General features: G+C 40.6%; 1 protein-coding gene across 2 annotated transcripts in view; it reads right to left on the bottom strand.

Moving 5' to 3' along the window:
- Positions 1–8,237, bottom strand: part of LOC124402962 (nuclear factor of activated T-cells, cytoplasmic 1-like) — a 60,898-nt gene extending 52,661 nt beyond the window's left edge. Inside the window, exons 1-3 of one of the 2 annotated variants that reach the window (XM_046876445.1) lie at positions 7,792–8,237; positions 2,770–3,754; positions 1,326–1,485 (exon numbers count right to left, since the gene is read on the bottom strand). In XM_046876445.1, coding sequence (XP_046732401.1) covers positions 1,326–1,485; positions 2,770–3,754; positions 7,792–7,915 — 1,269 coding nt within the window. In that variant the 5' untranslated portion in view covers positions 7,916–8,237. Of the gene's footprint in view, positions 1–1,325; positions 1,486–2,769; positions 3,755–4,902; positions 5,026–7,791 lie in introns of those variants that run through there. The other variant, XM_046876446.1, reaches the window with a different exon arrangement.
- Between the last annotated feature and the right edge of the window lie 4,465 nt (positions 8,238–12,702).

Genomic DNA, 12,702 nt, shown 5'->3' on the forward strand with positions numbered 1-12,702 from the left:
CCACAAACGGTGTAGTGGATTGACTTCGGACTTCACGGGCCATTAATAACACATACACACCAACATGTCACTCAGAAGCACATACACACTATTTTTCTCTTTTTTTTTTCGTTCTGTCACTCTCAAATGCATACCTGCCCCTATGGAAATCTCGCGTAGTCAGCCAGCAAAAAACAGTCTCTTTAAGGCATTTATAAATTATACAAACAAGAGGAAAGTCATGTGCAATAAACCTGTTTTGAGTCAATCCAGGTGTTAATGTAAACATATCCAGGATACTAGTTTGTAATTTCTAAAAAAAAACTATAATGACTTGGCACTTTCTTAAAGTTTTTCTTATTTTTCACAATTATATTAGATGAATGAGTTGCAGATTTTTTTGTAAAAATTATAAAAAAAAAATAAAAAAATAGAACCCATTTTAAATGGAAAAAAGAGTTGCATTTTAAGCCTACGTTTGTTCAGGATAATCAGTCAGGTTCCAAATCCTTCTTGGATATAACAAAATACACTTGCTGACCTTTTTGAAAAGAAGCATAAAAACATGATTATAAGTCACCAAGAACCCCACCCCCCACCCAATAAATAAATAAACAAAACTAACATGAACCAATTAACATAGTTTAGATTGATTGGCAGTTTTTTTTTTTTTTACTCTGATATTAACTTTTACCCTGGTTGACATCAGCAATACCGTAAGAATAAATGGTGTCTGATTTAAGACTTAATACCAAATTTATTTAAAGGTAATAATAATTTAAAATGTGTTTTAAAATACTGTCTGCCAACTGTGCATCAAACTCGGTGAAAACCGAAATGTATGTACATATATAAGAGTCCCCGAGTTAGAATGGAGATGCATTCCGATGACCCCATGAATGGTGACAATGGGAATCAATATGGTGTAGTGTATAATTATTAACAAATGACAGTATTCTACCCCATAACAATCAAGTAATTTAGCAAAACAAAGCCATTTACAGCACTGTACTGTATAAACTATATGTAGCATTGGGTGCGTGGACAGGCACCGGTTCGCAAGTGGAGGGCGGAGCATACTCTGCTACGCTTGCCTGTCGCGCAAAAATATTTTAGCAATTTTGTTGTATCCCTGTTGTTGTCGTGAGATCGAAAAAATCGTATGTCGAACAATCGTAACTTGGGGACCATGTGTATGTGTTTACACAATATGTATTTTCAGAGAAAATAACTCCGCCCCTTGACTGTTTTCACTACATAGTTATCACAAGTTAAACACAAACTAAACTAGAATGTAGATGTCCCTCAAGCGCTTGGTTTGCTGAACAAGGTGGAGAAAAGTTTACCTGCACCACAGGGTGTCCTCCTGATAGGGCCTTCACTGCCCCCCGGCTGCCCTCTGTCTCGTAGTGGGCACGGTGGTGAGATTTGGGCTGCACCTCGATCTGTAGATTGTAGGGACCTGAGCAGGATGGCAGCTGCCAATCAAGAGCCGGCAGGGAAGGGCTGCCAAAATTAGAGGACAGGGCACTTCGTCAAGACTTATGGATTACACACATACATAAGCACACACAGGCCCAGTCTTGCAGGCATTCATCGGATGAGTGAAACCAGATTTTTTTTCAGCCTACTCTGGCAAGCGTTTAGGACCCAGACCCCTCCATTTCATCATTGTCGCTAATCTAATCTGTTGTAGTCACAGCCTGACATACTTAATTTCCAAAGTCTGGCAGCTAATTGTGGACTTTTTTCCCTTTCCTTTTCTTTTAGAAGAATTAATGAAAGAAGCATGCGTTTCGTTGAAAGTGTTCCATGCATTCTATCACGACCTGACAGCTCATCAGTCCGGGTCGCCGCAAAAGTGCTTATGGCTTTTTAAGCGGATGAATTTGGGTACACCAAAATTATGAAACCTGATTCGAGTGCGAGGGACAATTCAGCAAACGCCTTTCTTTTGTTTTTATGTTTTGTGTTTGTGATTCTCCGTTGTCTGGAGAGCATGAGCAATGGGAGAAACCATTCCCACGTGAAAAAGCACACAAAGCACACATTCACGGAACAGAATTTCAGCACACCCGGATGCCTGGACGATGCAACCCAAAGCGACTTGAACGGGCACAATCTCAGGCATCCTCTTGGAACTTTTGGTGTGTTTGCTGACCCAAAACGAACCAGCTTCCCTCTGCACCATTATCTGCGTTTTTATCCGCCTTTTATCGGCCTAATGCGTCTGGAAGGGAAGGAGAATCTGCAGCCAGCGCCACCAGCATTGACACCATCACTTCCTGTTCCACACTATCACCCTCAAACACTTGATTTCCGGCAGGAAAGTGTGCCGGTGGAGGAAAGTGCGCACATACATAGACAGTCATGCACTATGACCACAGGCAGACCCAGAGGCCTGTTAAATACAGTAAAAACAACAAAACAATAAAAAAAATTGTGTGTTGGTCAGTGTTTATGTATGGGTTGCTATAGGAACTGGCCAACAATCCATTGCTCCACCCTTTGAAAAATGATTTATGAAATACGTATGATTTTTCTGCCTTCTGACTCCTACTGCTATGACTAAATTTACTCTTAGAATAAATAAACTAGTTTTGTTTTAGATACCAAGAGGGTAGTAAATTATAGTAAGTTATAATCTGCATGTAAACACGAATTAATCATAAGATATATAGCTGTGTACTTCAAGCCAATTTGTCAATAGAACTATCATCAAATATTTAAATAGATCAGGACTTGAAAATGTATTTTGACTTCAAGTCTGTGTAAAATATTTCCTTTTACCTGAGGTAAGATTTGGGCTTGGGCCATGAGTATGGGTGAGGCGGCACATCCAGGAATCCTGAGCAATAGCTCTCTTTCTTGAATGGCATACGGTTGGCGTTGTTATAGTCCTCATGGCCGAGTTCTGTGCCTGCGTCATCATTTATCGGCTCCACCTTTAGGCTCATACTGGCGTTGTGCTCGACACTGGTCTTCCGGCTCTTGTTGGGAACACCATCGCCAAGATCATGTAAACCGTCTGTACTGAGGGCATTGATGGCTGCCACGATGGCTGAATTGGTGTACTGATTAGTGGTTCCCAGCCAGCTTTCTTCAAGCCTTGGTGAACCCTGAGGGGACGCCCCGGGTGAGTGGTTGGGCGAGATGCCTGCTGCATGCCCATAAGGCGTGCCGTTGAAGCTGTACTTCCGCTTCCCGTGACTTCCAATATCATCGTTTGGGGATGTAGAAGGGGAGTGACGAGGTGATGGACCGGGGGCATGCCCGTGAGGGGGGCAAGACAGCATTGAAGAGGATAAGCCTTTAGGTGAGACACAGGGTGACTGCCATGGTGAGTTCTGGGGTGAATTTTCATAGTTGTAGAAACCAGACTCAAATGAGGCCTCTGAGTTGCAGCTACTTGCAGGACTTAGACTGCTTGGGTCGCGGTACCCGTCAGCACTCGGCAAGGTCAAGGTCACAATGTTGACTCGCTTAGCCACAGGGCCCATGGTGCCACTTTCCTCCACCTCTTCCTCAGGCATCTGGCCATAGGAAGTGATCTCGATTCGTGGCCTCTCCAGAGGGGGCGCACCATTGGGACGAAGCCCAGGGAAGTAGTAATTTGGAGCTATGTTGTTCTCATGGTGTCCGTAGCTCGCTTGGTGGCATGATGAGACTGAGATAACGGGGCTTGATTGAAGATTGTGGTACTGAGAGACCAGGCAGGGGTTGGCCATTCCAAGTGGGAGAGACAGACTAACATTTGGCATATAGCTAGAAGCCTCTGAAAAGACAAAACATAGAGACAAAACAAAAAGACTGATGAGTGAAAGAGAAAAGCGAAGAAGCAGCATGTTGACTGCCTACAAAAAGGACTTTGGAAAGTAACAAATGTTAAAGGTTAGCTCAAGGGGATGAGTAAAGTAAGTTATTCCATTCGGGAGAAATCCAACAAAATTTCTTTAGGAATTTAGAATTTTTTTAAGCTCTTCAATTTATTATAATTATTTTAGTTCTTTTTAGTTTATTCCAATGATAAAACCAGAATTCCTTACAAGAATTTTTGATACCAATTATACCAGTTATTTTAATGCCCACATTTCTGTAATGTTCAGCTTTCACTCTGGTTTAAAGGCAACAAAAGGAGATGAGTAAAAAAATGTCCTCATCATGACCCTGTCCTCATACCCATTCAGGTTTCTAAAGAAAACACAATGTTCTGTTTGAGCAGTGAAGCTTTTTTTTTTTTTTTTTTTTTTGTGGCCGTCCCCTTCACCTCAATCTATATTTGCTAACTGCAGCAATACGCAACCAGGACACCACGTGAAATGATGAACCTGTCATGCACCACAGAATGCGTGGGCAGACTGACTAAAATTAGTGTGTGACAGACTATTTCCAGAACCAGATGCACTGAAAAAGTAGTCAGTCGTTCTTCACTAGATTTTGTGGTTTAAAAAAAAAAAAAAAAAAAAAAACAACAAAAAAAGAAATTTCTAAAAAACATTTTTTAAAAGTGATCTGATTTGAAATTAAAAAAAAATTCCTTCCTCTCTCTCTCTCTCTCTCTCTCTCTCTCTCTCTCTCACACACACACACACACACACACCAGCATAAATGAAATATCTGTTTTCCTATTGAATTATGATGTCCAAAATGATTTGCTTACTTTAAATAAACATAATTTTTTTTTAAACAGAGGTTTATGTATTTATTTCATTCATACTTTGTTTATATACTTCACAGAAAGCAATATACTTTTAACAGTGTATTACATAACAGTAGAATTTCAAGCACAATAGAAAACTAGATTTTCCTATAGACACTTTATACACTCACACACACACACACACACACACACACACACACACACACACACACACACACACACACAAGCTCAGACACACAAACGGTGCCACCTGCCCAACACACCTCTCTCCATTTCCATCTCTCCGCCTCGGCTGCCGTACTCAAACAGAAAGCTGAAATCAAATTCGGGCTCTTTATGGCCGGATCCCATCTTCAGTGTCTCTGGGAAAGAGTGTGTCGAGACGCCGCTGTGTATCAGCAGCTCCTTCAGCTGAGCAGAGCAGAGCAGTGGCTTTTGACATCCTGTTCAGTTCACCAGAGCTCTTATCTCTTCCTTACTCATGTAAAAAAAAAAAAAAAAAAAAAAAAGCACCTGCCGCCTCATTCTGAGGGTTCTCTCACTGCCAGATCCGCCCCTTTACTAGTTCCTTTTTTGACTTTGAGGCACTCTGTGATTCACACACACACCCATAGGCACATATACACACACACACACACAGACACACTGTGCAGCTAAGAGCAGTAGGTACATCTGCATGTGGCATGTCTTGCGTACCGTATGTGCACACAGGGGTTTTCTATTGTGCTTGCGGCTTGACTTGTTTGCATTCCACTCTCAGCGGAGCTGCTTGACAGAGAAGTGAGCTGCTATAGATTTTGTAGCCGTCCATGAACGCATGGCAAAATAAAGCAGAAGTCTCCCCTGTTGTAGGAATTTTACCCTACGCAAAGTGTCCACATGTGCTGCCTGAAGTTTTTTTTTTTTCTAACACTCATACACAGGCCTGACTCGGAGAGAAACAGCCTCTTAATTGTGAGTCTGGCAGTATAATGGGTATAAGAGACAGAGGTTTCGGGCAAAAAAAACATGGGAAGAGGGGTTGAAGAAAACTGCCGTCGTCAGCACTCCCACACACACCCACACACACATACACGTGGACTCAAGTGCTGAGGCAACGCTCATGCATACCCAAACTGAGCAGTCTGCTATCAATTATGAGGCTTTAAAGCAGAAGGCTGAAACGAATAATCATGCTCCCCTTGCCACAGTAATACAATCCCCCAAACCGCACAGACAGACAGAAGGAACCCCAAATCGACGCACAGCCCATGACATCAGTGTACTTCAGTTACTGGAGTAAGTGCAAGACGGAGATCCATTATCCATCATCGAGTCCTCGATATGAGTTTCCCATATCACTATGTTGAGCTTTCGTCCTCAAACAAACGTTGTGAGATTCAGTGTGAGCGCCTGACCACAACTGAACTGAGACACTTGAGTAAAAAAATGGAAAAACAAAAAACATGGAGCCAGCAATATTGCAACATATTGACGCAACTCTAACATATTGATGCAACTATGACAGGCACCGGCAATTCTATTTGTGGCTGTAACAGCTGCGCTTCGATGCAATTAAAAAAAAAAAAATTATAAAAAAAAAAAATTGTCATAACAGACATGTGGTTTTGAGACAGCGACTCATTACCAAGTACACGGCAAAACCTGATCAACAACCACAGCTTCAGAGTTTAGAATTCTATTTTTATTTCTAATTCTATTCTATTTGTAGGGCACGGTCTTATTCAGATGTCAGCCCAAAATAAAATATAAACATTTGAATGCTACTAAAATCATGAACATGGATTAATGCAATGATATATTCTATTCTATTATATTCTATTCTATTCTATTCTATTCTATTCTATTCTAGAGTAGATTCAATAAGAATTATCTGCTTATATTAAGTTACAATATAGATATTACCTTTGACCTTTTCTAAAGACATCAACAGGGACTTAAAGAAAATTGTATCTCTATTCTATTCTATTCTATTTTATTCTATTCTATTCTATTCTATTCCTGTTACAGGTCATAAGTAATATGTAATATAAGTCCTTTGAAAGAATGGGTTATGTTATTGATTGTACTAATTCTACATGAATTCTATTACAAACCCTCAACATGAAATGAATGCAAACTGCATTTCTATTATGTTCTTTTATTTTTCCATTGCATTTGGTTCTCTTTTAAAGTTTTGTATCGGCATAACCACTATCAGGTTGAAATACTGAAAATGCATCGAAAAATTGCAGATATCAGCCTATTGCTCAGTCAATAATTTGAAAAAAATAATTAAGTTCAATCTCTACTGAAAAAGATGAAATGAATAAAAAAATGTAAATATTCATATAATTCTACACTTTTTGGAGCAGCTTTAATAGAATGACAACATTACGCTACTGACAAAAGCATGTTATTATAATTTTATAGTTATTTCATTATGTAGGAGTGAATGACCTCTTAGTACAGTTCTCCTGAAAACTTAGATTTGAAATTTAATACAAACCCAAATGCCAAGTCTGTTCCTTTAACATCCCAAAACACACTTATTATCACACAGATTTTAGCATGGCCAAGGCATAAGTCAAATTCATCAACATATACTGAAGAATATCAGACTTAAGCATTGTTTTGGGATCCATCATTCTGATTTGTATGTAGATTTGTGCCTTTTGTATTTGTTTTCTCATTCAAATCAACTTTTTTTTTCCTGCCAGGAACATATTGTGTTACTGCATCACCGCTGCATTTAAATAACTCCACTTCGGATAGGAGTCCATTAATCAGTCAATAATTCACTACAGTGGATAGAGATGATTCTGCTGAAAGGACAGCATCACTACGCATGTGCATTAAAAAAGTGTGGATGTTTTATTGTATTTTAGAGTGAATTATGATGTTCTATAAGTGTAGAGTCTGTTAGAGAAACTGTAGATCTATTTTATTGCCCTGTCTTGTCCAATAGAATTTTATTTATTAATTTGGTTGGATTCTATGCCCACAATTAAAACGTATTTAAATTTTTGTTTGTTTGGGTTTATTTTTTATTTTTTGATAACACAGCGGTAAAGCAGGATATACGGAGTAAGCACGTAAATGCACACCGTTGCGCGCGCACGCACACACACACACACACACACACACACACACACACACACACACATACTAACCTTCTTCCGCAGACTTCATGCTGAACTGAGCGGAGCAGCAGAGCTCTGGTCCTCTCCGTTTCCCCAAAGCCGGCCGTGTGAAGTTGGCGCTCGAGTCGGTACGCGTGCACGCAGGCGCGGGCATTCACCCTCTGGTCACGGGAGCGCGCAAACTTTCCAATGCAAAGTAATAAAAATAAGATTAAAAATTAATATCAGTGATGATGGAGCAACAGTGCAACAGTGTACGCTGAGCGGGATCAGAGTCAACCGTGCATCCCGATGCGTCCGAGCGGCTGTTGCGCGTTCCGGTAGCGCGTCAGGCGTCAGTCACTCCGCACGCGCTCTGTCGCTTCTCATAGTGAGGCTCTACGTCTTCTGTCTTTACTTTTCTTTCCTTTTTTTAATCTTTTCTTTCCTTCTTTCTTTATTTAACCGGCGTCGTGTAACGCGACTGTTTACGGAGCTCCCGCTCCGCGCTGTATTTAAACCTGGAAAATACCCTCCTACCCCACAACACCCACTCCTCCTCCTCCTCCTTCTCCTCCTGCCCCCGCCTACCGAATCCCACGCGCCGCCCTCCCTCCCCTTCCCCGGCGGGAATCTCTCCGAGTCTCGGGATTCCGCCTGAGCGCGCGCGCGCGCGCAAGCACGCCTGCACACACACACACATCAGGATTTCTGGACGGATTGAAATCATTACCTAGTTCCATCCAACCATGTCAAAATATTAAGCTCTATTATTAAATCTTAACTTTTTTTGTTTCTTGATATATTCCTCTGGAGATACCAGGCATGGGCAGATACACACTCTGTCAGGGTATTAATCCTGAACAAATCCTAGAAATACTACACATGGGGCAGGTACACAACCTGTCAGCGTATTAATCCTGATCCTATTCTAGGAATACCAGGCATGAGGTAGGTACACACCCTCCAAGGGTATTGATCCTGATCCTATCAAATGAATACCAGACATGGGGCAGGTGCTACACCCGGTCCGGGTATCAATTCTGATCCTATGCTGGAAACACCAATCATGGAGCAGGTACATTTGAGGAATACTAGGAATACATTCTGTTTTCTCCAGGCCACTCTTATATGTAAATGATATTACAATTGACATGCTTTGGATTTGCTTACAATTTTCATGCCACATTTACAAAACATGGGTTACGCCCTCTAAGTATACAAATACAGCTTTCGGCAGAAGGCGGGGCAAAGGTGCAGCAGGTAGTGTTGAAGCTTCATCCTCCTTTGCTCAGGTTACTGTCAAAGAGTGCTCATGTTCATTTTATGTTGTCCACATGGGAAGAAGTGTTCCCAGGAGGCACTCTGGATCTTTGGGTGGAATTCCAGGATCTGTTTCTGGAATAGCTACTGTTCTGTGGACTAGAAGGCACCAGGGGAGGGGTTAAGATTCGAATCACTTGAGACTCGTCAGAAAACGAGAGTATCACCAAGAGATTACTAAGCAGTCTGTAGTTTCTTCAGACACTTGTGAAAAGCACATCGCTGTGAAGTACCGTGGAATTGTCAGGAGTCCTAACGACATCTCCTGGCTTCATCTTCAGTCTAATCGTGTGCACGATTGTAATCCGATCACAATCCCTCCATCTCTCGATGCTCGATTGATAAGAGCCCTAGGTGCACGAGAGCACTGCAGGATATTGTGCTCTCGGCGCCACGGGGGCGTAATTAGTGCTCGTCTGATAGCTAATAGAGTAGTTCATTCAGAATTTGCATCAGACGCTTTTCCAGGTCCCAAAAAAATAGAGCTCTGGCATGTAAGGCAGCGAGGAACCATCATCTTCATCCATTAGGGGCGAGAGAAAGTACTGTAAGTGCACTCCCAGAACATACACACCACCCAACACACATACACATACACACACCGCTCTCTGTGCTCATATTTGCTTTTTGGAGGCAGCTGCATTCCACAAGCTCATTTGCTTACAGTGAATGAGGCTTTCAATGCAAAAATGTGTGTGTCAGATCTGCCTGGAGTCAACACACTTCTGAGAAAGCCTGTTAACTTTTTAGAACGCCTTGATCACCCCATGGCCCGTTATTCACATCAAGGAGACCACGCTCTAGGTTCCAGATAGCGTCTCAAACTTCACTGGATTCTGATTGGTTGTTGCCTATTACTGCTCAGAGATCAGGGGTTCAAGCCCCAGTATTGCCAAGCTGCCAATCTTGGGGTCCTTATCGCTTAATGCTCCTGTGCTGTGACTCCAACTCCTAACATCTTTGGGATATGGAAAGAAATAATTTTACTGTTCTGTAATAAATAGAGCTCTGACTTTCAAACCTGTTGAATGCCTTTAAGATGAATAGGAATGCTGACTGCACCCGAAACCAAGGAATCTTGTACCAGACAGTCTGAGAATCCTCTGGGTGCCTGTTGGCAAGCTTCAAATGGGATTCTATGGGTTTTGCTCAGAGGAGAGGCTTCTGTCTAGCCACTCTGCCATCGGTGGAGGGCTGCAATAGGGGTTGTCCTTCTGAAACTGTCCCATCTCCACACACGATCTCCAGAGCTCATTCAGAGTGACCATCTTGTTCTTGGTCCTTATCATGCCCAATCAATAAACATTTCCACATGTAGTCTCCAATCAAGGTGCATCTCAGCAATGATTAAGCGAAATGACAGGTCCGATTTTTAATTGTTGTTTCAAAGGGTCTCATACTTATGTACATGTGATGTACTGAATGTACATTCATGAGAAAATCAATTAAAATGAGAGTAGCATCAGGATGCAACAAACTTAAAAAGTTAAGAGGGGTCTGAAAACTTTCAGAAGATTGTATTAAGTACATTATTCATAAATTCAATGAATAAACACTAAAAATCTCAAATACACAAATATAGAGTTCTTGGTATCTCACAATACACAGTAGGACCACCCAAACCTACCTTCTTTAAATGTTTAGCTCTTAATGTAACACACATGATCCAGCTAACCAAAGCCTTCAGTGGCATCTAAATATTAGAGCCAGGTGTACTCAAACAAAGCTGATTTCATTTTAGTGCTCCAAGAATGGGCCTGGGAACTGCCTAGATCATCCTTACTGCTCAAAACCCACAGATATTTACTCTATAGACTGAGTTTTTGTATTTTCAGGGCCTCTTCGTTCATCAAGACCACCACTAAGCTAAACAGAATGATTGCTGTTTTATTGTATCGGCTTACAAAACTCAGAAAGTAACAACTCAAACACTTTTTTACAAACGGGCCAATGTCTTTAATCTGGGTTTGTATCGTAATACTCAACCGTGACGTGCATTAAGATGGAATCCGGTATGCAATGAATGTGATGCTGCTGTTCTTTTTTTTTCAGCCGTGTTTCTTAAAATGCACATCGAAGAGCAATGATGGAAGCTGACAGTATTTCAGGCCAATGACAAATTTCCGCCTGAGGCTGTAATTCATAGACGAGCTACATCTGCTTTGGTGTCCTCACACACATACACACACACACACACACACATGCACGTGCACGTCTTTACAGTAACCACAAGTTGTCTGAATGACATGACTCATTCTTGCTTTGATTTGCAAGCATGAAATGATTAGTTTTACTCGTTGTTTTTCTGTCAGACCTTTTGGCAGTTCTAATGGTTATTTACATAAACACAAAAACATACACATATACACACACACACACACACACACACACACACACACACACACACACACAAATATGTACACTTGTTTATAAAAAAGGGTCCTCGGCTTAATAAAACAGTTCTAGTGTGAACCCACTTTCCCATAAGGTTGAGGGTTAGGAACTCGCAAATTTGACAATTTTTATGAATATTATCACGCATCTTTTGCCTAAATGTTTTTTTTCTGATTTCAACAAAATACATGGAGATCAAATTCAATGTCGCGGTTAAGATTAATAACAAAACCGGCTTTTTGACAAGGAAGAAATGTTGTAATAATAAGTCATGTCTCAATAAAAATAATGAGATAAATAGCTTGTGATAACACAGGATAATGTTAGTATAATCTATAAATATATTGTAAGGGATTTAACACAGATATAATTTTTGACTGAGACTAAACACTGATGTTTTGCATATGGTCAGCTGGGAACAGTGTGCATGTGGAAGAAAACAAAATCTTACTAATAAAATGTGTATATATTAAAATGGCGCTGTCTTTTTTGCAGCCCAGTTCCAGCTATGTATTTAATTTATATATTTAATTTTCCAGATTCTCCCTACATGTCATTCCAGGGGCGTAGACAGGTGCAGAAGACATGTGTGGTAAAAGAGGTGTGTCCTCCGCACCTGTCAGTCCCAATGAATTAGATGTGGTCTCTAGTAAAATGTAATAAATCATTCATGATTTCTTTGCGCATCATTCACAGTGGAAGAGGTTTGGCCTAGGACCTGTCAGTCCTAGTGAAGAAGGTGAAGTCTGTATACTTTTCACCATTATTGAAAAAGTTGCTAATTGTAGAGAAGAAGCTGTGGAATATACACATATACGGCATAGTATTATGACATTATAACATTATGAGTGGTGAAGTGAAGAACACCGATGATCTCTTCATCATGACTCCTGTTAGTGGGTGGATTTATGTATTAGGCAGCCAGTAAACATTTTATCTTTAAAGTGGATGTTAGAAGCAGGAAAAATGAGCAAACGTAAGGATTTGAGCGTGTTAACGTTTATTTTATTTGTTGTGTTTTTATGCTTTATTTTTCTTCTGTTTTAGTTCCTACGATTTACTTCTTTATTTAACGATATTGTATATTGTATTATTTTTATGTTAACTCAAATTTTATAACTTTTTTGCACATTGCCTTTTGCACTTTGTTTAGCACCTAGGTTCTACCGGGTTAGGTGCTATAGAAATAAAGATTGAATTGAATTGAGTTTGACAAATTGTGACGTCTAGACGACTGGGTCAGAG

Source organism: Silurus meridionalis, chromosome 20, assembly GCF_014805685.1.
Source record: "Silurus meridionalis isolate SWU-2019-XX chromosome 20, ASM1480568v1, whole genome shotgun sequence".
In the NCBI taxonomy this organism is placed as follows: Eukaryota; Metazoa; Chordata; class Actinopteri; order Siluriformes; family Siluridae; genus Silurus; species Silurus meridionalis.